This window comes from Dipodomys spectabilis, unplaced genomic scaffold (assembly GCF_019054845.1).
Source record: "Dipodomys spectabilis isolate Male_0828 unplaced genomic scaffold, ASM1905484v1 ptg000017l, whole genome shotgun sequence".
NCBI classification, from domain to species: Eukaryota; Metazoa; Chordata; class Mammalia; order Rodentia; family Heteromyidae; genus Dipodomys; species Dipodomys spectabilis.
The window spans coordinates 21,188,501-21,209,841 of NW_024870694.1; the positions used below are offsets into that span (position 1 = coordinate 21,188,501).

General features: G+C 42.8%; 1 protein-coding gene across 2 annotated transcripts; it reads right to left on the reverse strand.

Moving 5' to 3' along the window:
• Positions 1-7,330: 7,330 nt before the first annotated feature.
• LOC122098855 (5-hydroxytryptamine receptor 3E-like) lies at positions 7,331-20,899 on the reverse strand. Of its 2 annotated transcripts, XM_042669347.1 has the most exons (9): positions 20,833-20,899; positions 14,478-14,641; positions 13,929-13,973; positions 11,557-11,666; positions 11,025-11,194; positions 9,989-10,149; positions 8,920-9,124; positions 7,680-7,895; positions 7,331-7,560 (listed from the first exon to the last, which is right to left on the reverse strand). In XM_042669347.1, exons 1-9 carry the CDS (start codon positions 20,897-20,899, stop codon positions 7,331-7,333), a joined length of 1,368 nt encoding a protein of 455 aa, XP_042525281.1. The 2 variants fall into 2 exon arrangements, with proteins under 2 accessions (XP_042525281.1, XP_042525289.1); XM_042669355.1 differs by lacking the exon at positions 13,929-13,973.
• Between the last annotated feature and the right edge of the window lie 442 nt (positions 20,900-21,341).

Genomic DNA, 21,341 nt, shown 5'->3' on the forward strand with positions numbered 1-21,341 from the left:
TGTGCCAGGTACAATACAAAACTAGGGGGCCTGGGCGCTGTCCCTCAGCTCTTCAGCTCAAGGCTAGCGCTCTACCTTTGGAGCCACAGCGCCACTTCCGGCCTTTTCTGCTTATGTGGTGCTGAGGAATCGAACCCAGGGCCTCATGCATGGGAGTCAAGCACTCTACCACTGAGCCATGTTCCCAGCCCCAATTTAATTCTTTATATTACTGAATCCACAATTCTTTTCAGGTTGTCTGGGGGTAAAACTTGGACTTCTGCATTTTTAAAAGGTTTTCAGCTACTGCTACTGCTCTTTTTCAATGTCCATACTTTCAGTGGATAAGGTCAATAGGATCTCTGATACAATTATTGCCACCTTCCCAGGCCTAGTATTTCGTTTTTTGTTTTCGATTCAGGATCAGACTTTCTTTAACCTCTTATACAAAGGAAGGACACCTAGCTACTGAGTGGAAAAACGAACTGGATCCCAATCTACCTGACCTCATTGTTGCACAATTTTTCTGTCACATTAAGTGAATGTTTTGTGAGGTTTTCATTTTGTGCATTCAACCTATCAGACTACTGGGTGGCCTGAGCATAGTGGAGAGGGAGGTGGCCCTAAGAACGCCAGGAAGCTGAGTAGGATTGGAAGGAAATTTTCTAGGCAAAGTAGCAAACCAAGCTTGTGTTGGGGGAAGTGAGGGCAGGCAGCCCAGTTGGCATTTGGAAGAGAAGATACTTTCCAACAAGGCACCACAACCTTTCTGCTTGGGAACCATCCTAGTTTCACCCTCAGCATCTTCCACTAATCAGTGTGGGTGTTGCTTACTCTCTCTTTCTTGTTGGGATTTGCATCCTTCACCCAGACATTTGTTTCCACATGAACAGACAGATGTGACTCCCTACTCTCCTCCTCCTTGTGCAACCTAGGAGTCTTGTTATTTCTGTCCTCTCTCAATTAGGATACTTACTAAACTTTTTTTTTTTTTTGGTCGGTCGTGGGGCTTGAACTCTGGGCTTGGGCACTGTCCTAGCGCTCTTCAGCTACCGTTTGAGCCACAGCACCACTTCCGGTTTTCTAGTGGTTTATTGGAGATAAGGGTCTCATGGACTTTCCTGGCTGGCTTTGAACCGCCATGCTCAGATTTCAGCCTCCCGAGTAGCTAGAATTACAGGCGTGAGCCACAGGCATCCGGCAATTTTTTTTTTTTTGAAAATTCAGTCTGGACAAGGAAAGGCAAAAGGAACATACTGGGCCTGGTTGTACAATTAGGTGTCTGAGATAGAAGGATCACAAGTTAGAGGCCAGCCTGGACAATATACACAGGAGACACGTCTCAAAACAAAACAACTAATTAATGTACGTTATGGAAGACTTAACACACACACACACAGACACACGCACACCTCTCATCTCAAAATGAAACAACCAATAAATGTGCATTGTCAAATGCACACATGAGGGCCAGTGTTGAATATGTTAAGTATGGTGGTCAGTGACTTGGGAAATTAGGCAATATACTGTTCTATGTGCCAACCTCCTCATCAAGGGGTGTGTGTGTGTGTGTGTGTGTGTGTGTGTATGTGTGTGTGTGTGTGTGTGTATGTGTGTGTGTGTGTGTGTGTGTGTGTATGCCAATACTGGGCTTGAACTCAGGTTGGAACTCTTTTTTTCCTTTAACTTAATTTACTTTATTGATAGTATAGAGGTGATGTACAGAGTGATTACAATTACACAAATCAGGTAATGCGTTCCTTCATTCTCTCCCAGTCCCTCTCTTCCATCTCCATCCATGAGTTGCCTAGTTCACTTTCATCAGTGTCCAGTGAGCTCCACTGCTGCACTTTTTCACCCATTTTCCCTCAAGTTCTGTACCCTTTCCACTACTCTTCTGAAGATATACATGTGAATACACCATACATAAAGTAAAGAAGACAGAATCATCAAAAACTTTAAAAAAGTCTTATTTCCCTATCTTGGAGTTTATTTCAGTATGCATATTATTATATATAAATATGAAGAGGCACTTAGGCATTGCACCTTTGTGTTTCTCTCCTAAGAGTATCCTGTTTTGTTTTCAATGTGTGCGAGTATCTAGAATCCTGTATAGGGGCTGGGAAGGTGGCTCAGTGGTGGAGCGCTTGCCTTGCATGCCTGAGGCCTGGGTTCGATTCCTCAGCACCAAAAAAGAAGAAAGCCGGAAGTGGTGCTGTGGCTCAAGTGGTAGAGTGCTAGCTGAAGAGCTGAGGGACAGTGCCCAGGCCCAGAGTTCAGGCCCCACGACCAGACCCCCCCCCCAAAAAAAAGATAGAATCCTGTATAGTTTGTCATATCTCAGTGCATTTTAGACCTAATTTCCTCATATCAGCAAGAACATGTGCCATTTTTCTCTCTGAGCTTGGCTTATCTCATTTAACATGATTGGTTTTAGTCCCATCCATTTCTCTGCAAATGACATTATTTTATTCTTTCTAATGCCAATGTAAAATTCCATTGTGTATAGATACCTGATTTTTTTTTGGATCCACTCATCTATTGTGGGGCATCTGGGCTGTTTCCATATCTTGGCTATTGTGAATAGTGAATATTGCAGCAACAACATGGATGTATATGTGTCCTTATTGTATCCTGGCTCATGATATTCAGGGTAGAAGTCAGGCTAGAACTCTTTTTTTTTTTTTTCCAGTCCTGGGGCTTGAACTCAAAGCCTGGGCACTGTCTTTGAGCTTCTTTTGCTCAAGGCTAGTGCTCTACCACTTAAGGCACAGCTCTACTTCCAGCTTTTTCTGTTTATGGTACTGAGGAATCGAACCCAGGGCTTCATGCATGCTAGGCAAGCACTCTACCACTAAGCCACATTCTCAGCCCAAGGCTGGAACTTGCTTAACTTTTTCACTCAAGGCTGGCCCTCTACTACTTGAGTTTCACCTCTACCTCTACCTCTGGCTTTTTGGTGGAGATAAGAAGCTCATGGGGTGGGAAAGTGGCTCAGTGGTAGAGTGATTACCTTGCATGCATGAGGCCCTGGGTTCGATTCCTCAGCACCACATAAGCAGAAAAAGCTGGAAGTGGAGCTGTGGCTCAAGTGGTAGAGCGCAGCCTTGAGCTGAAGAGCTGAGGGACAGCGCCCAGGCCCAGAGTTCAGGCCCCACGACTGACCAAAAAAAAGAAGCTCATGGATTTGTATACCTGGGATGACTTTTAGCTATAATCCTCAGAGCTCAGTCTCCTGAGAGGTTAGCATTTCAGGCATGAGCCACAGACTCCCAGCTCAAGTACTTTTTGATCTTATGGGTTTCTGGTTTATGATGTGGGAGCCAGCCACACCCAAAGTGTACATGGAAACCAGAGTCCTGTCAGAAAGAATATTTGCCTATTCTAAGATCCAGACATGCACAGACTTGAAGAGAGATTGAGTTTCCTGGAAGTTCTGGATTGCAGAAACACAGTAAGCTTCCTTAAACAGTAGTGATTCCCCATCCCCACCTCAAAAATAAACAAACAGGGAGGGAGGGAGGGGATGGTAGGGGGAAAACAATGGAGGGGGTAACAATGTTCAAGAGGAAGTGTACTCATTACCTCACTCATGTAACTGTAACCCTCTGTATAGTAGCTTTACAATAAAATAAAATTAAAAAAAAAAATAAACAAACAAAAAAAACCCAAACCACTACCACCATCACCGTACAAAAACCAACCCAGAAAGGATGGCTAAGTATGTCAGCCTGAACATCAAGGTCTGGAATTCAGAGAGAACTGTGCCTGGCCTGCTGCTTATCCAGTTTCCCCTGAGAAAAATGTATGCTCTAGGAGAGCAAGGCTGTTGTATGAAGGGAGGGAATTTGATAGGGTAACAAACTGTACCTATTTGCCCAGAACTATCCCAGATTTAGCACTGCATTCTGGATTGAGGGAAACTACTGTGTCCCTGGTGCACTGAAATAGCTGCAATAGTTCCAATAGTGCCAATAATTCTGCTGTGGGATCTCCTTTCCTTAAGGAGTTAACCAGGAGAAATGTCCGTTTTCCCAGTGCCTGGACAGGAAGGAGACTTGAGTCTGGTGGGCCACAGCATAGCAAGACTGCAATGCTTACTGTAGAATGCCAGCGAAAACATCGTTTTAGAAAAAATTCTAAAAATAGACTATATATAAAAGGGAACAAAGTGAAATTGACATTACTAAAGCAAAAATGGAAGTCAGAAGATAGTGGTACATACTCTTAGAGAATTTACATTTAAAGAAGGGTAAATTAAATAAATTTCCAATTAATGACTGACCACTAAAAGATCTTTATTAAAGGAGTTTTTCTTTTGGTGCTGGAATGGAACCCAATATGTCCAACATGCTACATTTTCTTTCTGTCAACTGTGATGAGATAACATAATATTAATATCTCAATTGGACAATACAAAAATGCAATTGAACTACTTATAAATCAGAAAGGAAATTAGAATTAAAATATTCTAAGACCTTAGCCAGGCACTGGCCCCATTATTACCAAGACCAAACACAACCCAACATCTCAAAACCTGAAAGAGGAGACCACAAGGCAATACAGAGCAAGTGTTCCAGTTCAGGGTTCTTCGTCTTTGTATTGAACATCTAATGGCATCATGGGAAATCTATTTTCATGACTTCCTCTAATTCTAATTACCTTCCAAAGGCCCCACCTTCAAATAGAATCAACATAAAGACTTAGGGATTACATTTCCAACATGTGAAATTTTGGGAGATACATTCACCACAGCAATACATAAGGCAAACCTTAATAGGTGGCAATAATTGTATCAGAGATCCTATAGACCTTATCCACTGAAAGTATGGTCATTGAAAAAGAGCAGTAGCAGCAGCTGAAAACCTTTTAAAAATGCAGAAGTCCAAGTTTTACCCCCAGACAACCTGAAAAGAATTGTGGATTCAGTAATATAAAGAATTAAATTGGAGCTGGGAACATGGCTCAGTGGTAGAGTGCTTGCCTCGCATGTATGAAGCCCTGGGTTTGATTCCTCGGTACCACATAAACAGAAAAGGCTGGAAGTGGCGCTGTGGTTCAAGTGGTAGAGCGCTAGCCTTGAGCTGAAGAGCTGAGGGACAGTGCTCAGGCCCAGAGTTCAAGCCCCATGACTGACAAAAAAAAAAAAAAAAAAAAAAATGAAAAGAGGGATGGGACCTGCTGGGTTAGGGGATAAAATGGGAGCAGCTTTCCTGCCCTGTGTGCTTGCCAGATTTTTGGCACACTTGTGCAGAAGTAAACTTTGCCTTGCCAAGTTCCTTGCAAGTTGGTATCCTTACTGCTATATGACAACCCAACATTCTGAGCTATTTCTACCTCTGGGAAGACAAGTTTCCAATTAACTGGCATGAAGCTGATAGTGGTAGAGCACCAGCTGAGGGTAAAAATGCCAAGCAAGAGGGTGAGTTCAAGCCCTAGTACTGGCTTAAAAAAAAGCCAGATGAAAGAACATTCTTTACAATATCATTACATAAATAGAGATAATGTTTAACTTAATACTGAACAGAACAGAGTGGCAATGCAGAAAGACAGAGTCAAGAACACATCATGGATAGACACTTTATGTATCATGGAAGGTATCAGTCAAATATATAAGAGGAAAACTCCAACTACCCAGAGAACTTGATTCAAATATTAGTGAGCTGTAATAGACCAGGTAGAGAAAAATAAGCTGCTGTATAAGAGGATTTGAACAAGCAATTATGAAGCTCTGTTCAATTATTTGGTTTAAAATATCCTGAAATAGGGCTGGGATTGTGGCTTAGTGGTAGAGTGCTTGCCTAGCATGCATGAAACCCTGAGTCTGATTCCTTAGTACCATGTACAGAGAAAAAGCCGGAAGTAGTTCTGTGGCCCAAGTGATAGAGTGCTAGCCTTGAGCACCAAGCGGGATAGTTCAAGCCCCAGGACTAGCCAAAAAAATCCTGAAACAATTACAGTTATTCATGTAATCATACAAAAACTCCTCCTTCCTTCTATCCATCCTTCTGTCTGCCTGCCTTTCCTTTCTGTACTGGGAATTGAACTCAGGGCCTTTTGTTTGTTTATCAAGGTACTGGGCTTGAACATAGGGCTTGGATGCTATCTCTGAGCTCTTTCGCTCAAGGCAAGCTCTCTACCACTTTGAGTCACAGTACTACTTCCAGTTTTCTGGTGGTTAACTGGAGATGAGCCTTATAAGCTTTCTTGCCCAGGCTGACTTTGAACCTGGATCCTCAGATTTTACAGATGTAAGCAACCAGATCGAATCATTCTTGGTGTTAAACTTTTTTCACTTGGGCTCAGAGTCTCTAAGACTGACCTGCTTATTAAACTTTGATTATTATGTTTGGGCATCTCTTCAAAGAAAGATGTGTTCTGCTATACTTTTTTTTTTTCTCAAGACATATGTTCATCCTTGAGATGAACCTTGTGCCTTGTGCCTTGTGCCTTGTGTCTTTTTTTTTTTTTTTTAGGTCCGGTCGTGGGGCCTGAACTCTGGGCCTGGGCGCTGTCCCTCAGCTCTTCAGCTCAAGGCTAGTGCTCTACCACTTGAGCCACAGTGCCACTTCTGGCTTTTTTTCTTTTTGCTTATGTGGTGCTGAGGAATCGAACCCAGGGCTTCATGCATGCAAGGCAAGCGCTCTACCACTGAGCCACCTTCCCAGCTCCATGTCTTTTTTTTTTTTCCTTCAAGCATTTGCTTTTCCAGGACACATGTCTTTTTTATGATGTTCTTGCCTAGTTTTCAGAGCACACTGGTTATTTTGGGCCAGCAGTCAAGGTCAGATGGAGAAAGTTGCTCTGGTTCTTTTCTTTTTCCTTGTACTAATACTGTATCTTATGAAGGAATGAAAAAGTTAAAGCAGAGAAGATAGTGTTTCTGTGTTTCTAATAGAACTACTCATTAAATACAGTGCTTATTTCTAAAACCCTGGCTGCTGTTTCCATACCTCATTTCTCCTCATCTATTCTGCCTCAGATGCACAGGTGAGAGTTTGACTGTCAGTCCTGCCTATTAAGTTTCCACCCTATGACATGACAAAGAGCTGGAGATCTTGGCAAGGTGATTTATTACTGGGCCAAGTTAGCAGGCAGAAGTGAATCTGCTATGCAGAAGACACAGGGGACTAGAACCACGTGGTAGGGCTGAGGGAATGTTACAGGATGTAGGAACAAAGGAACAATGTCTGGGATAGGAGACTCCAGTGGAGGACATGTGGAATACAGTGGGAACCTGTTATCTTTGAGAACATGACTTTTGGTACAGAAAAAGGGGCAAAGACTTCGCCGGTCTTGGAGGCCGGCAGCAGCTCTGGGCTGGGAGGTGAAGAAGCAGGTAGACTCATGCCTAGGTGTTCCAGAGGATGACGACTGTGATGATGAAGGAAGCTATAAAGAGCAGGTAGAGGCGGAAGAGTAGGGTGTCCATCAGGTGGCTGAATTGCACCCACAGCTCCACCAAGTGCTGCTTCTGGGCTGCAAGTTCCTGCTGGGCCCTTGCTGATTCGGGGCAACCATTTAGCCCTGCTTCTCTGGAGCTTGGCATGGCCCTTACCAGGTCTACTGGCTCTTTCAGGCCTGTGGCAAGGACAGAAATTCAACCCTGAGCTGTGACTGTTACTTGGGGGGAAAAGGAGCAGGGACAGAGAAAAACAGGAGGGAGAGAGGACTGAGTGAGCAGTGCTGGCTTCCCTCACCAGACAGGTTGGTGGAAGTGAGCCCCAGATCCAGGTTCCCCTGGCAGGGCCCGGAGGGGCAGCCTCTCCTAGGGCTTGAGCAGTGCAACAGCAGGGTGTGGAGTCCCTGAGGCATGGGCGGAGGCTGGGTGGTGGCTAGGTGCAGCAGGTAGGTGATGAAGATGGTCTCTAGCAGGCTGGCCACCATCAGGGACAGACACAAGGCAAAGTAGATACCTGCAGACAGAGGAAATTACAAATAAACCTAGATAGGTCATTTTCTAAATTTACTTATTTTTTGGCAATACTGGGGTTTGGATATGTGGCTTTATACTTGTCAGGCAGGCATTCTATCACTTGAGCCACATTCTCAGAGCTTTTTGCTTTTAGCTATTGTCCCAAAGTCTCTTACATTTTTGCCAAGGCTAGTGTGGACTTCAATTTTGGTATTCTTGCATATCTAAGATAAGTAACATGCTCCCATGCACAGCTTTATTGGGTGAGATGTGATCTCACATTTTTTGCCTGGGCAAGGCTCAAACCTTAATCTTCTTGATTTCTGCCTCTCAAGTAGCTTTACCAGAGAAAATCACAATACTCAGTTCTGAACTTTTCTCCTTCCCTCCCTTTCTTCCTTTCTTCCATCCTCCCTTCTTCCCTCCCTCCCTCCCCCTCTCCCTCTCTCACTTTCTTTCTCTCTCTTTTTTCTTTCATCCTTTCTGTCACGGAGCTTGAACTCTGGGCCTGGACACTGTCTCTGAGCTCTTTTGCTCAAGTCTAGCACTCTACCACTTTGAGCCATAGCTCCATTTGCAGTTTTTTTTCTATTTTATGTATTTATTTTTGTTGGTCATGGGGCCTGAACTCTAGGCCTGGACACTGTCCCTCACTGTCAAGGCTAGCACTCTATCACTTGAGCCACAGTGCCACCTCCAGCTTTTTCTAATCGAACCCAGGGCCTCATGCATGCAAGGTAAGCACTCTACCACTGAGACACCTTCCCAGCTCCTCCATTTCCAGTTTTTAGGGGACTTCTTTGCCCCCAATGTCTCAAACTGTGATCCTCAGATCTCAGCCTCCTGAGTAACTAGGATTACAGGCCTGAGCCACCAGTGCCTGGTAGTTCTAAACTTTTAAGCCTCTTTTCCAAATCCAGGGTTCCTCAGAGGTCCTTTCCTCCTTCACTGGAGCAATGGCTAGCTCCCCTGGTCCCTTGCTGTCCCTCTAACTTTGCTTTTCCAGGATATAGAAGGGACCATACTGATGAGAGGGATGCCACTGACAGGGAGTAAGTCATTCATCATAAGCAGGAAGACATTGTAGCCCAATAGGAGAGTCATCTTGAATGGGGCACGATTCTCATTTTCTGGTGGTAGGTAGAAGCTGAGGGCATCGATGGCCACTAGAAAGCCACTGGGCACCAGGAGATGTACCACATAGCGCCTGGGCCTGCGTCTGATGGCCACCTGGTGGGGAGGTAAGGGAAGAAAGAAAATATGGAATGTGAAGAAAATCCTAAATCCAAGAATAGCAGTTTGTTACCACAATTCCAATGATTATTTCTGTGTGTGTGTGTGTGTTCTGGTACTAGGGCTTGAACTCAGGGCCTGGTAGTTGTCCCTTAACTTTTTTTTTAGCTTAGGGCTGATATTCCTTTTTTTTTTTTTTTGTCGGTCGTGGGGCTTGAACTCTGGGCCTGAGCGCTGTCCCTCAGCTCTTCAGCTCAAGGCGAGCGCTCTACCACTTGAGCTACAGCGCCACTTCCAGTTTTCTGGTGGTTTATTGGAGATAGGAGTCTCACGGTCTTTCCTGCCCGGGCTGGCTTTGAACCGCAATCCTCAGATCTCAGCCTCCTGAGTAGCTAGGATTACAGGCGTGAGCCACCAGCGCCCGGTTTAGGGCTGATATTCTATCACTGAGCCACAGCTTCATTTTTGGCTTTTGGGTAGTTGATCGGAGGTAAGAATCGCATGGACTTTTCCTGACTGGACTGGCTTTGAACTACAATCCTCAGATTTCAGCCTCCCCAATAGCTAGGACTACAGGTGTAAGCCACCAGTGTCCGACCTTTTGCCTGCTTTTTCCATTGATTTAATCTCACTCTAAACTGTGGAGATGTGTGGAGAGTGGTTTCATAATCTGGCATAGAACCTGCAGAGCATGTTTTTTGGAGCCATGAGGAGAAAAGGGATGGACAGCCAGGAGAGAAGGTTCAAGTCTTGGGCAGAAACGCTGACTGAAATCTTCACTTGATGGACATTCTAGCTAAATAAGAAGTAAGCAGGAAAGGAAAATGAAAGGAAATAAAAAGCAAGGGTCTTTGAGCTTACATAGAACGTGATCTGATCATACAGGTTGGTGCCCATGGATGTCTTTGATGTGGCCTTGTTGATGCCCAAAAGTTCCCATTCTCCTTTGGCCTGAACATCATCCCGGGATGCATCTACTATTTCCCATGCTTCTTTCTCCATGCCCAGAAGCATGTTATCCACTGAAAGGGAGCATCATCCAGATTAGGCTCAACTGCACTTTTCCCATGTGCTTACGCTTGTGTGTGTGTGTGTGTGTGTGTGTGTTGGTACTGGGACTTGAATTCAGGACCTGGGTGCTGTCCCCTAGCTTCTTTGCTACCACTTGAGCCACCTCTCCACTTCCAGCTTTTTGCTTGTTATATTGAGGTTAGAGTCTTATAAGTTTCCTACCCATGCTGGCTTCAAACTGAGGCCCTCAAATCTCAGCCTCCAGAGTAACAAGGTTTATAAGTGTGAGCTACTGGTGCCTGGCTCTTTTTGTCTACCTTTTCATTCTACAAGTTTTTGGATCCTTACCATATGTGGAGAACTTTCTAGGGGTTGTGAATAGAAATGAACAGGACAGGCTTAGATTTGTTACTGAAAATATTTAAGCATCCATAGAGCCATATTCTTTCTTCCTCCTCCTCCTCTCTCTCCTTGGTCACCATTTACTCAAAGTTGTAAAAAATTTTTTTATTGTGATTAAGTGATTACATAAATTTTACAAATGTCATAGTATTGTGAGATAGTGATAGTTAAAGTCACAAACACATTCTAACCTTCATGAGGCAAATTGTCATTATCATGGTCTGTAAAGTTTGTGAATTCTATGAGCTTTGACAATACAGCTATTTCTTCCACATCGGGTGATAAGTACATTTCTTTCCTTTTACTTATCTGTGCCTTTATCCTTTTCATTCCCTCCCTCCCATCTCTGCCCTTGAGTTGCTTAGTTCGTTTTCATCAATGTCCAGTGCAGCTGATGGGTTCAAAGTTTCTTTCTATTTTATTTTTTCTTGCTTTGTTGATTGTTTTTAATCCATCCCACCCCTGAGGCCTCACTGTAACTTACCTGTGTACAGAAAAGAGCTGAAGGTGAGTGTGCAGTTTTGCTGATCAAATGGGAAGTAGAAGATGTCCAGGTTACACATACTGGCCACTTTCATGGGTTTCTTATACCTAATGCGGCCTTTATTACTTACAAATGCAGTGAGGTCTTCTGGGGTCTTATCTACATCCATGCTGTAAGACAGATGGAATGGTTTCTCTTATCATTCTGTTTTCTTTCTTTCTTTTTCTTCTTTTTAGCTTATACCAGTCCTGAAGCTTAAAACAGGGTCTCTGGGTATTGTTCCTTAGCTTTTCTTCACTCAAGGGTTAGCTAATTAATTAGATATATGAGTCTTATAAACTTTTTTTTTTGCCCAGGCTGGCTTGAAATCTCATTAGTAAGCTCTCAGCCTCCTGAGTGTGGGCTCCTCAGTACTCTGGTTGTTACTTAGCCATCTAAGATCACTTGTAGTGTTCCCAATGGAAGACTGTAAACTCTACCGATGCTAGAAGATAGGGCTTCCCTCTGGCTTTCCCCAGCACTTGATACATACAGTTCAACGATGAAAATGTCTGGGAGCCACAGGTTCTTGGTTGCCATACTGATTTTTGTGATGCCTTCACATTCCTCTGGGTTCCAGCTCATCAATGGATTATCCCAGACCTAGAGCCAGGGAGAAGTGTTAGGGGCGAGAGGTGGGGAAGGGGGAAAGGGGGAAGGGAAGCAAGAACCTGGCATGAGTTAGAGTTATTTTTCTCTCATCATTTGATTCCCTCCCTCCCTCCCTCCCTTCCTCCTTCCATCCCTCCCTCCCTCTCTCCCTCTCTCTTTCTCTCTCTCTCCCTCCCTCTCTCTCTGTCTCTGTCTGTCTGTCTGTCTGTCTGTCTGTCTGTCTGTCTCTCTCTCTCTCATGTCAGTCCTGAAGCTTGAACTCAGGGCCTGTGATCTGTTCCTGAGCATTTTTTTTAAGGCTAGCATTCTACTCCTTGAGCCACTTTGGGCCTGTGTTTAATTGGAGGTAAGAGTCTCATGGACTTCCTGCCTGGGCTGGCTTCAAACTGGGATCCTCAGATCTCAGGCTTGAGTAGCTAGGATTACAGGCATGAACTACTAGCACCCAGTTTGATATTTTTTTCTTTAAACAAAATCACAATATATTTTAAAGAAATAGAAAATTCTAGAGCTGGAGAGATTTAGCTCAGTGGTAGAGTGCCTATCTATCATGTATAAATCCTGGATTCAATTTGTAGCATAGAAAAAGTCTATAAAATAATATAATACATGTCCATCTACCATCCAATTTAATATTGTAATGAATTTACTTTTTAAACTTTTTTCTCTAGAAAAATCAGAATTAGGGCTGGGAAGGTGGCAAAGTGGTAAAGTGCTTGCCTCACATGCATGAGGCCCTAGGTTCGATTCCTCAACACCACATAAACAGAAAAGGCCGGAAGTGGCACTGTGGCTCAAGTGATAGAGTGCTAGCCTTGAGCTGAAAGAGCTCAGGGACAGTGTCCAGGCCCAGAGTTCAAGCCCCACAACCCCAACCCTCCCCCCCCCCCCCCCAAAACAAAACAAAACAAAACAAAAAAACCAATCAGAATTATAAATAAAATTGAACCTATCTTTTCTTTTCTTTTTATTTTCAGTAATGAAGATTGAATTCAGGGACTAGTGCCTGCTTACCACTTGAGCCATGCTCTAAGTCCTTTTGCTTTTATTTTTCTTTTCAAATAAAGTCTTGCTTGTGCTTTGCTCAGAGTGGTCTTGTACCATGATCTTCCTACCTTCATCTCCTGAGTAGCTGGGATTTACATGTGTGTGCCACCATGTCTGGCAGTATATCTATTTCTCTATCTATTTAGATCGCTTTGCTTTCTCACTACAGTGGGAAATGGTTGCTGATGGTATACATCCTCTTCTTTCTTCAGTTAAAATGAGATCCAGAGTTGAAAGATCAGGAACTCTGCTTCTTTGATCTATAATGTTCTTAGTGTGAAATAAGGGCAGTAATAGGGGTCAATTATGATTGTATGTAAACAGTAATGTTCAGAGGTTTATTTATTTATTTATTTTTGGGCTGGTTCTGGGGCTTGAATTCAGGGCTTCATGCTTTTACTTGGATTTTTGCTTCAAGGCTGGCTCTCTAGCACTTGAGCCAACAACTGTTTCTTGAGCTAGCAAAGTCTTCCGTGCCTTCTGAGTCTCTTCCACTGATTTTGTTACAAGGTGATTATAAACAAACCCTCGAGGCCAGGAGTCTTGGTGACTCTTTCCTGGGTGAGTGATAGATACCATTCTTACCTTTCTGATAACCAGTTCTCCTTTCCAAAGCTAGAAACATTTGTAAATGTCTTCAAGGATTATCCAGTCTGGAATGAGTTTATCTTTTTTTTTTTTTTTCCTGTGCTCTGTCCCTTAGTTTTTTTTTATTTTATTTACTTAAGGTTAGCTCTCTACTACTTGACTCTACTTCTGTTGGTTCCTTCATTTGTTTGTTCCTTTCTTCCTTCCTTCTTTCCTTCCTCCCTCCCTCTCTCCCCCTTCCTTCCTTCCTTCCTTCCTTCCTTCCTTCCTTCCTTCCTTCTTTCCTTCTTTTTTTTTTTTCTTTTTAAATTTCTTTTCTTTTTGCTAGTTAATTGGAGATAAGAATCTCATGGACTTTCCAGCCTGGACTGCCTTCAAACCGTGATCCTCAGATCTCAGCTTCCTGAGTAGCAAGGATTATAGGCGTGAGTCTCTAGTATCCAGCCTTCTTTTCATTTTATGAAAGCAGAGTATTGAAGTCTCTCACCTTTACTGCAGAGTTTTCAAATTTTTCTTTCTGTGTTTCAAAGCTATATTGTTGGGTGTATAATGTGTTATGATGACTATAACTTTGTTTAAAATAGATTCTGGCTGTAGAAGAATAAGTGTTGGCCATACCATTTCCAGCCACAGGAATGATGACATGAGCTGTAGTTGTTCATCCTGCCAAAAGAATTTCCTGTTTCTAGCAGTTGCCTGTAAGATGTCCATTCATCCTCTCCCCTCCTCTCCCCCTTGTTGTTTGCCCTGCCCCTTGAGTATGAACATGATGTGTTCAAAGGCAATATTTGAGGTCAAAGACAATTAAAAAATCAAAATAGATATATTGGTCTGGGCAGGACACTTCACAGCAGGGCTGAAGTAAAGTATTGTTTTTCAACCTTGGATCCATTAGAATAAGTTAAGGAGCTGAGAATATAAATTTGTGGGTTCTAGATAATCAGGACCTCTGCAGGTAGATTCTGGACACTGGTTGGCAGCCAGAGTAGAGATTCACTGGGGAGGAAAAAAAATCTCTTCCATGTGAATTGGACAGAGCTTTTTATTTAAATTTAGATTTTCTGTGCAAGGGAAATGCCATATAGTAATGTGATTGGGGACTCTGGGGACCCCCCTGTTGGGGCTGGGAAAATGTTAAGGACCCCAAGTGGAAGGGTTAACACTCACCACATCTAGGATGGCAGTTATGGTGAAGGAGATGTTGACTTGGACGGGGTTAGTGAAGGTGATGATGGGCAAAGCCTTTCTAACAAACACAGGATGCACATCAGTTGGATCCAACCCATGCTGGCCAAACCCTGAGCAGTTGATGGTATAAGCGCTGCCCCATCCTGCAGAAAATATCAGATGTGTGAGACAAGGGAGAGAACTCTCATGTTTTCTGTATGAGAGAGAGCCCAAGGCAGAGCCTGGGATCCCATAATAATCACGATGGCTACTGTGTATTGAGCATTGATTATGAGCCAGGTATATGTTGAGATCTTTAAACACATTATTCTCATTAGTCCTCTCAATCCCCTATCAGATTCTATTTTTTCTTTATAACTTTATGATTTTTTTTTTTTCGGAGACAATGTCTTGCTCTGTACCTTTAACTCACAATTCTTCTGAGTGCTGGGATTGCATATTTCTTTTTCTTTTTCTCTTAGTTTTTATTGGTCCTGGGATTTGAACTCAGGGCTTTGGCACTGTCCCTGAGCCTCTGTGCCCAAGGCTAGTAATCTTACCACTTGAGCCCCAGCTCTACTTTCGGCCTTTTCTGAGTAGTGTATTGGAGATAACAGTCTCATGAACTTTTCTAACTAGGCTGTCTTTGAACTATGATCCTCACATCTCAGCCTCCTGAATAGCTAGTAGTACAGGCATGAGTCACTAGCACCAGCTTGCATATTTCTTAATATGTTTTATTTTGTGACATATTTTATTCCTAGTCTATATATGTCAATGCTTCATTTACCAGCAATAGCAGTCTCCCTCCTCCCTATCTCCTGGTATTGGGGTTTGAACTCAGTCTTGCATTTGCTAGACTAGTGCTCTATCACTTGAGCCACACTTCTTGCCCCATTTTTGATGACTATAATTGAGATTGGATCTCACTTCCTGCCTGGCATGCACATGTGGTATTATCTGTCAATAGTCTTGTATACCAAGTATTAGGCTTCCTGTTGTTGCTGGGATCATAGTTGTGCATCACTGCATCTAGTTTCCCTCCCATGGATATAGGGCTGGCCTGGATCTGAGATTTTTCCAAGTTTCAGTCTCCCACATAGTTGGGCTGACAATTATGTACTACCGTGCCCAGCAATGGGAGCCAATGGTTAAGATGAGGTCTCTCAAAGTTTTTTGTCCAGGCTAGCCCAGATTTCTGTTATCTCAGCTTCCAAAGTAGCTAGGATTACAGGTATAAGCCACCAGCGCCTGGCCAGTACTTTATTTTAATTTTTAATTTATTATTTTATTTTATTTTGTGCAGGTCCTGGGGCTTGAACTCAGGCTTGGGCACTAAGCTTCTCTTAGTCAAGACTAATACTCTACCACTTGAGCCACAGCTCCACTTTTTTTTTTTTTTTTTGTCATGGGGCCTGAACTCTGGGCCTGGGCGCTGTCCCTCAGCTCTTCAGCTCAAGGCTAGCGCTCTACCACTTGAGCCACAGTTCCACTTCTAGCCTTTTCTGCTTATGTGGTGCTAAAGAAAAGAACCCAGGGCCTCATGCATGCGAGGCAAGCGCTCTACCACTGAGCCACCTTCCTAGCCCCACAGCTTCACTTCTGACTTTTGTAGTTTATTGAAGATAAGGGACTCATGGGCTTCTCTGCCTAGGCTAGCCTCAAACACTGATTCTCAGATCTCAACCTATTGAGTAGCTAGGATTACAGGTGTGAGCTGCTGACACTTGTTTTTTTTAATGGACATGTTAGAGTGTAACATTTCAATACACAGACACTAGGTGTAATAAATCAAAGTACATGGTACATCCATCACCTCTGACATTTATCATTTCTTTGCATTGGGAACATTCAAAATGTTCTCTGTTAGCTACTATGAAATATACTATTAATTGTTGTCAACTACTGTGCTATAGAACATTAGCGGAGTTACTCCTATCCGACTGTACTCCTGTCTCATTAACCATCCTTTGTCCATCCCATTAATCCCCTTATTTTACTCCCTACTTCTAGGAGAAGATGGATATTGATTGTTATTATTATTATTATTGGTTATTATAAAGATGATATACAGAGGGGTTACAGTTACGTAGGTCAGGTAATGAGTACATTTCTTTTTGAACAATGTTACTCCTTCCCTCACTAAGATACTGTTTTTATCTTCAGGTAACACATGAGTTAACTAAGATGGAATAAGAGGAGGCAACCTCTCAGGGTCAGCCCTAATAAGAGGCAGAAGCTGGACTTGGTCTGCTGCTAGCCATCTGCCCTCCCTGAAGAGATGAGGAATGGGGGTGGGGACACTTAGAGGAGTTCAGGTGCTAGACACTTCCTGCCATTGCTGAGGGGGATGGGCTGGACTGGAGGCAAATGATGGAAGCCAATGTAGTAAGCTGTTAGGGTATCCGCTTTCTTTGTAGTACTTGTCTCCATGCTTTGCATGACCAAATTTGTATGCAAATTGCAACTGGGTCAGTAACAGGCATGAGATCGGATTACAGTGTCAGTCTCTAAAGAGCACATCTCTTTCCTTCCTTCCATCCTTCCTTCTTTCCTTCCTTCCTTCCATCCTTTCCTCTTTTTTTTTTTTTGTCCGTAGTGGGGCTTGAACTCTGGGCCTGAGCTCTGTCTCTCAGCTCTTCAGCTCATGGCTAGTGATCTACCACTTGAGCCTCAGTGCCACTTCTGGTTTTCTGAGTGGTTTATTGGAGATAAGAGTGTCATGGACTTTCCTGCTCAGGCTGGCTTTGAACCAGGATCCTCAGATCTCAGCCTCCTGAGTAGATAGGATTACAGGCATGAGCCACCCGTGCCAGCTTACCTACCTTCATTCCTTTGTTCCTTTGTTCCTTCCTTCCTCTTCCTTTCTTTTTCTTTCTTTCTTTCTTTCTCGCTTTCTTTTTCTCTCGTTCTCTTTCCTTTTTTCTCTCTCTCTTTCTTTCTTCCTTCCTCTCTCTTTCTTTCTCTTTTTTTCTCTTTCTCTTTCTCTCTCTCCCTTCCTTCCTTCCTTCCTTCCTTTCTTTCTCTTTCTCTTTCTTTCTTTCTTCCTTCCTCTCTCTTTCTTTCTTTCTCTTTCTCTCTTTCTCTCTCTCTCCCTTTCTTTCTTTCTTTCTCTTTCTCTTTCTTTCTTTCTTCCTCTTCCTTTCTCTTTCTCTCTCCCTTTCTTTTCTACTTTCTTTCTTTCTTGTTTTTAAAATTTAATAGAATTTATTACTAATTTCAGAAAACAAAGCAACTAATACATAATTTGAATAACAAAATAGCCTCTCTTATTTTTAAATATAATGAATTTATATAGCAGCATGCTTGCTGAAAACAATATATTTCCATTCATTTAAAAATGTATCAATAAAATATGTAATAAAGTATAATTTGTGGTATAAGTATAAACTAGCCAATTTATCTCCATTACCTATGTTCTATCTTATTTTTATAGTGTTTTAAATCATTGATGAATGCAGAAATATATATTTACAGGGAATTCTCAAAAAGAATGATTCAATTCAATATAGTTATTTCATACTTCATCAGCATTTTCTTTGTGTTCTGGATCCAACATCAGGGAATGGACTAGCCCTTGGCTGGCTATTCAGAACTGCTAGTAATTGTAAAGTATTTCTGATAGATAGATGTCTCTAAATTATTTCTTGTACATAGTGCAGCCTTTCGTTGAGGTGCTCAAGGTCTTTCTTTCTTTCTTTCCTCTCTCTCTCTCTCCCTCTCTCCCTCTTTCCCTCCCTCCTTCCCTCCCTCCCTCCCTCCTCCCTCCCCCCCCCCCTCTCTCTCAGGTACCAGCTTAGATTTTTTTTTGCTCAAGGCTGTCTCTACCACTTGAGCCATACCTCCACTTTTGGATATTTGCTGGTTAATTGGAGATAAGAGTCTCTCAGATATTTTCCTGGGTTGGCTTTGAAATGTAATCCTCAGATCCTAGTTTCTTGAGTAGCAAGGGCCAGAGGTGATTGAGTCTATTTTCACTTGACTGTTCCAATTATCTTCTTCCCTTCCTACTGTTCAGCCTTATTATTAGCTTTCTAGTTTGAGGAGTTGAAATGTGCCCGCTCATCTCTTCTAACTTCTAAAGGTTCATTGTTTTGTATGGATGGAAATTTGTTAGAGGAGCTACAACCTAGAATGAGAGAGATAGCTGATGATTTTTCAACCTTATCCATTCTCAAAGTCACAATGATCTCCAGAAAACCCATGAATCATTCTCTGTACAGTCAAATCCATTTGCCATTAGCTCTTTGCAAGTGTTCAAAGGATATATAATATATATAATATATAATGTTTACTATTTTCTGGACTAACTGTGTAATTTGTGTCTCTTCCCTTTACTGGCCTATAAAGCCACCTCTGTGCTAGGCACTGGTAGCTCATGTTTGTAAATCTAGCTATTCAAGATGGTGAAACCTGAGGGTCTTAGTTCAAAGTCAACCTGGGCAAACAAATCCAAGAAACTCTTTTTTTTTTTTTTTTTTGCCAGCCCTGGAGCTTGAACTCAGGCACTGTCCCTGAGCTTCTTTTGCTCAAGGCTAGCACTCTACCATTTGTGCCACATTGCCACTTCTGGACTTTTCTGTTTATATGGTCCTGAGGAATTGAACCCTGGGCTTCATGAATGCTGCTAGGCAAGCACTCTACCACTGAGTCACATTCCCAGCTCCACAGCCCCAGAAAACTCTTATCTTCAGTTAACCAACAAAAAGCCAGAAGTGGAGTTATAGCTTAAATGGTACAGCACCAGCTTTGAAGTGAACAAGCTAAGCAAGAGTTCAAGGCTTTGAGTTCAATCTCTAGTACCAGCACACACACACACACACACACACACACACACACACACACACACACACACACACACACACACCCCAAAGCCACCTCTGGTTCTGTCTTCTCCATTGTCCCTAACCTAGTGCCTCATATTTGATAGGTGCCACTAAAGATTACATTTATTTATTTACTATGCTGTATAATTTCCTTCATCACAACCTTTTACAATCTTTTACAGATGAGAAAACTGGAGCTCAGATCAAATTAAGAAACTCATCCAGGGCTGGGAAGGTGGCTCAGTGGTAGAGCACTTGCCTTGCATACTCGAGGTCCTGGGTTCGATTCCTCAGCACCACATAAGAAAAAAGCCAGAAGTGGCACTGTGGCTCAAGTGGTAGAGCTAGCCTTGAGCTGAAGAGCTGAGGGACAGCGCCCAGGCACAGAGTTCAGGCCCCACGACCAGACCCAAAAAAAAAAAAAAAAAAAGAAAAAAAAATTCATCCAAGGCTACACAACTGACAAAATGAAGGGACATGAATCAGAGTCTGTTCTGCCTATTTCTGAGTCCTATATTTTTCCCACTGCACATGTGAACTCCCTGGAAGAGATGCACACTCTACTTTCTCCTTGACCTGCTGACCTTCAGCATCTTAACTAGCTAGAGCACTTGGACAGAGCAGCTGCATGGCAAAGATGTGGCTAAAGTAGCTAGGCACTTTGCTATGGCCACAGGATAGTGGAACAGAGAAAGAATTATACCTGTGAGTAGAAAGATGGATGAAAGAGAATATAATTGTGGATAGTTCAAGGGAAGAAGAGAAGTACTAATTGGTGCTGAGCACTTGTGGCTCATACCTGTAATCCCAGCTACTTAGGAAGCTGAGATCTAAGGACTGAGGTTTGAACGCAGGAAACTCTGTGAGACTCTTCCCCGATCCCTCTGCAACCCCCAAGTCTTAGGGCTTAAACTCTAACTTTGGGCCTGGGCTCTCTCCCTGAGATTCTTTTTGCTCAAGGCTAGTGTCTACCACTTGAGCCACAGTGCCACCACTTCTGGCTTTTTCTGTTTATGTGGTACTGAGAATTGAACCCAGGGCTTCATGCATTCCAGTAGAGCACTCTACTACTAAGCCACATTCTCAGCCCTGTGAGACTCTTACCTCTAATAATCACCAAAAATACACAAGTGGAGCTGTGGCTAACATGGCAGAAGGCCAGCCTTGAGTGAAAAAGTTAAGGAACAGCACATAGGCCCTGAGTTCAAGCCCCAGTACCTGCATGTGTGAGAGGAGGGTGGGGAGAAGAGAAAGAGGAGCGAGCGAGCGAGAGAGAGAGAGAGAGAGAGAGAGAGAGAGAGAGAGAGGGGGGGGGGGGAAGGAGGGAGGGAGGAAGGCATAGTACAATTCTAGAAGAAAAATTTCTATCTTGGTGAAGAAAAATCTATTTGGGAATCATGGAAACATAGTTATGAAATAACTTTTCCCATTTTAGATAATCTCTAGGAATTAGAAATTGAAAAGTTCTTAGATGGTCTTCAGTAGGAGTGAGCTCTTCCACTCTTCCTTTGTCACTGGCCATTTCTTACCTTGAAGCAGAAGACTGAGAGCAAGGTAAAAGGGAAATCTCTGCATAGGGAGCCAGCTTCCTCCCATCTTCTTTGTCTAAAATCTTCTCAGAGCATGTGGCAGGACCCAGGAATACCCAGATTAAAGGAGCATGGGCCACACCTACAGCCCAAGTTTGAATATTGATAGCATTGGTTGACCACTTCCTGAAAGAGTGTTTTCACTTATGCTTGAGGTTCTCTTAGTCCTAGAAACTTTATTGCAGTGTGCATGGTTATAGACCGTTCATACTGACCCCATTCAGAACTGATTGCATTCTCTTAGTCTGAACATTTATCTCTGTAAGTTTGGAAAATTTCCAGCCATTTAAAAATGCCTCTATTCTTTCTCTTATTAGATATATATATTGTGTGTATATATATATATATATATATAATATATATATATCTAAAATAGAATGACTTCCATTTTATGTCTTTTTAATTTTTATTTTTTGGTGCTGGTACTAAGGCTTGAACTGGAGCACTTG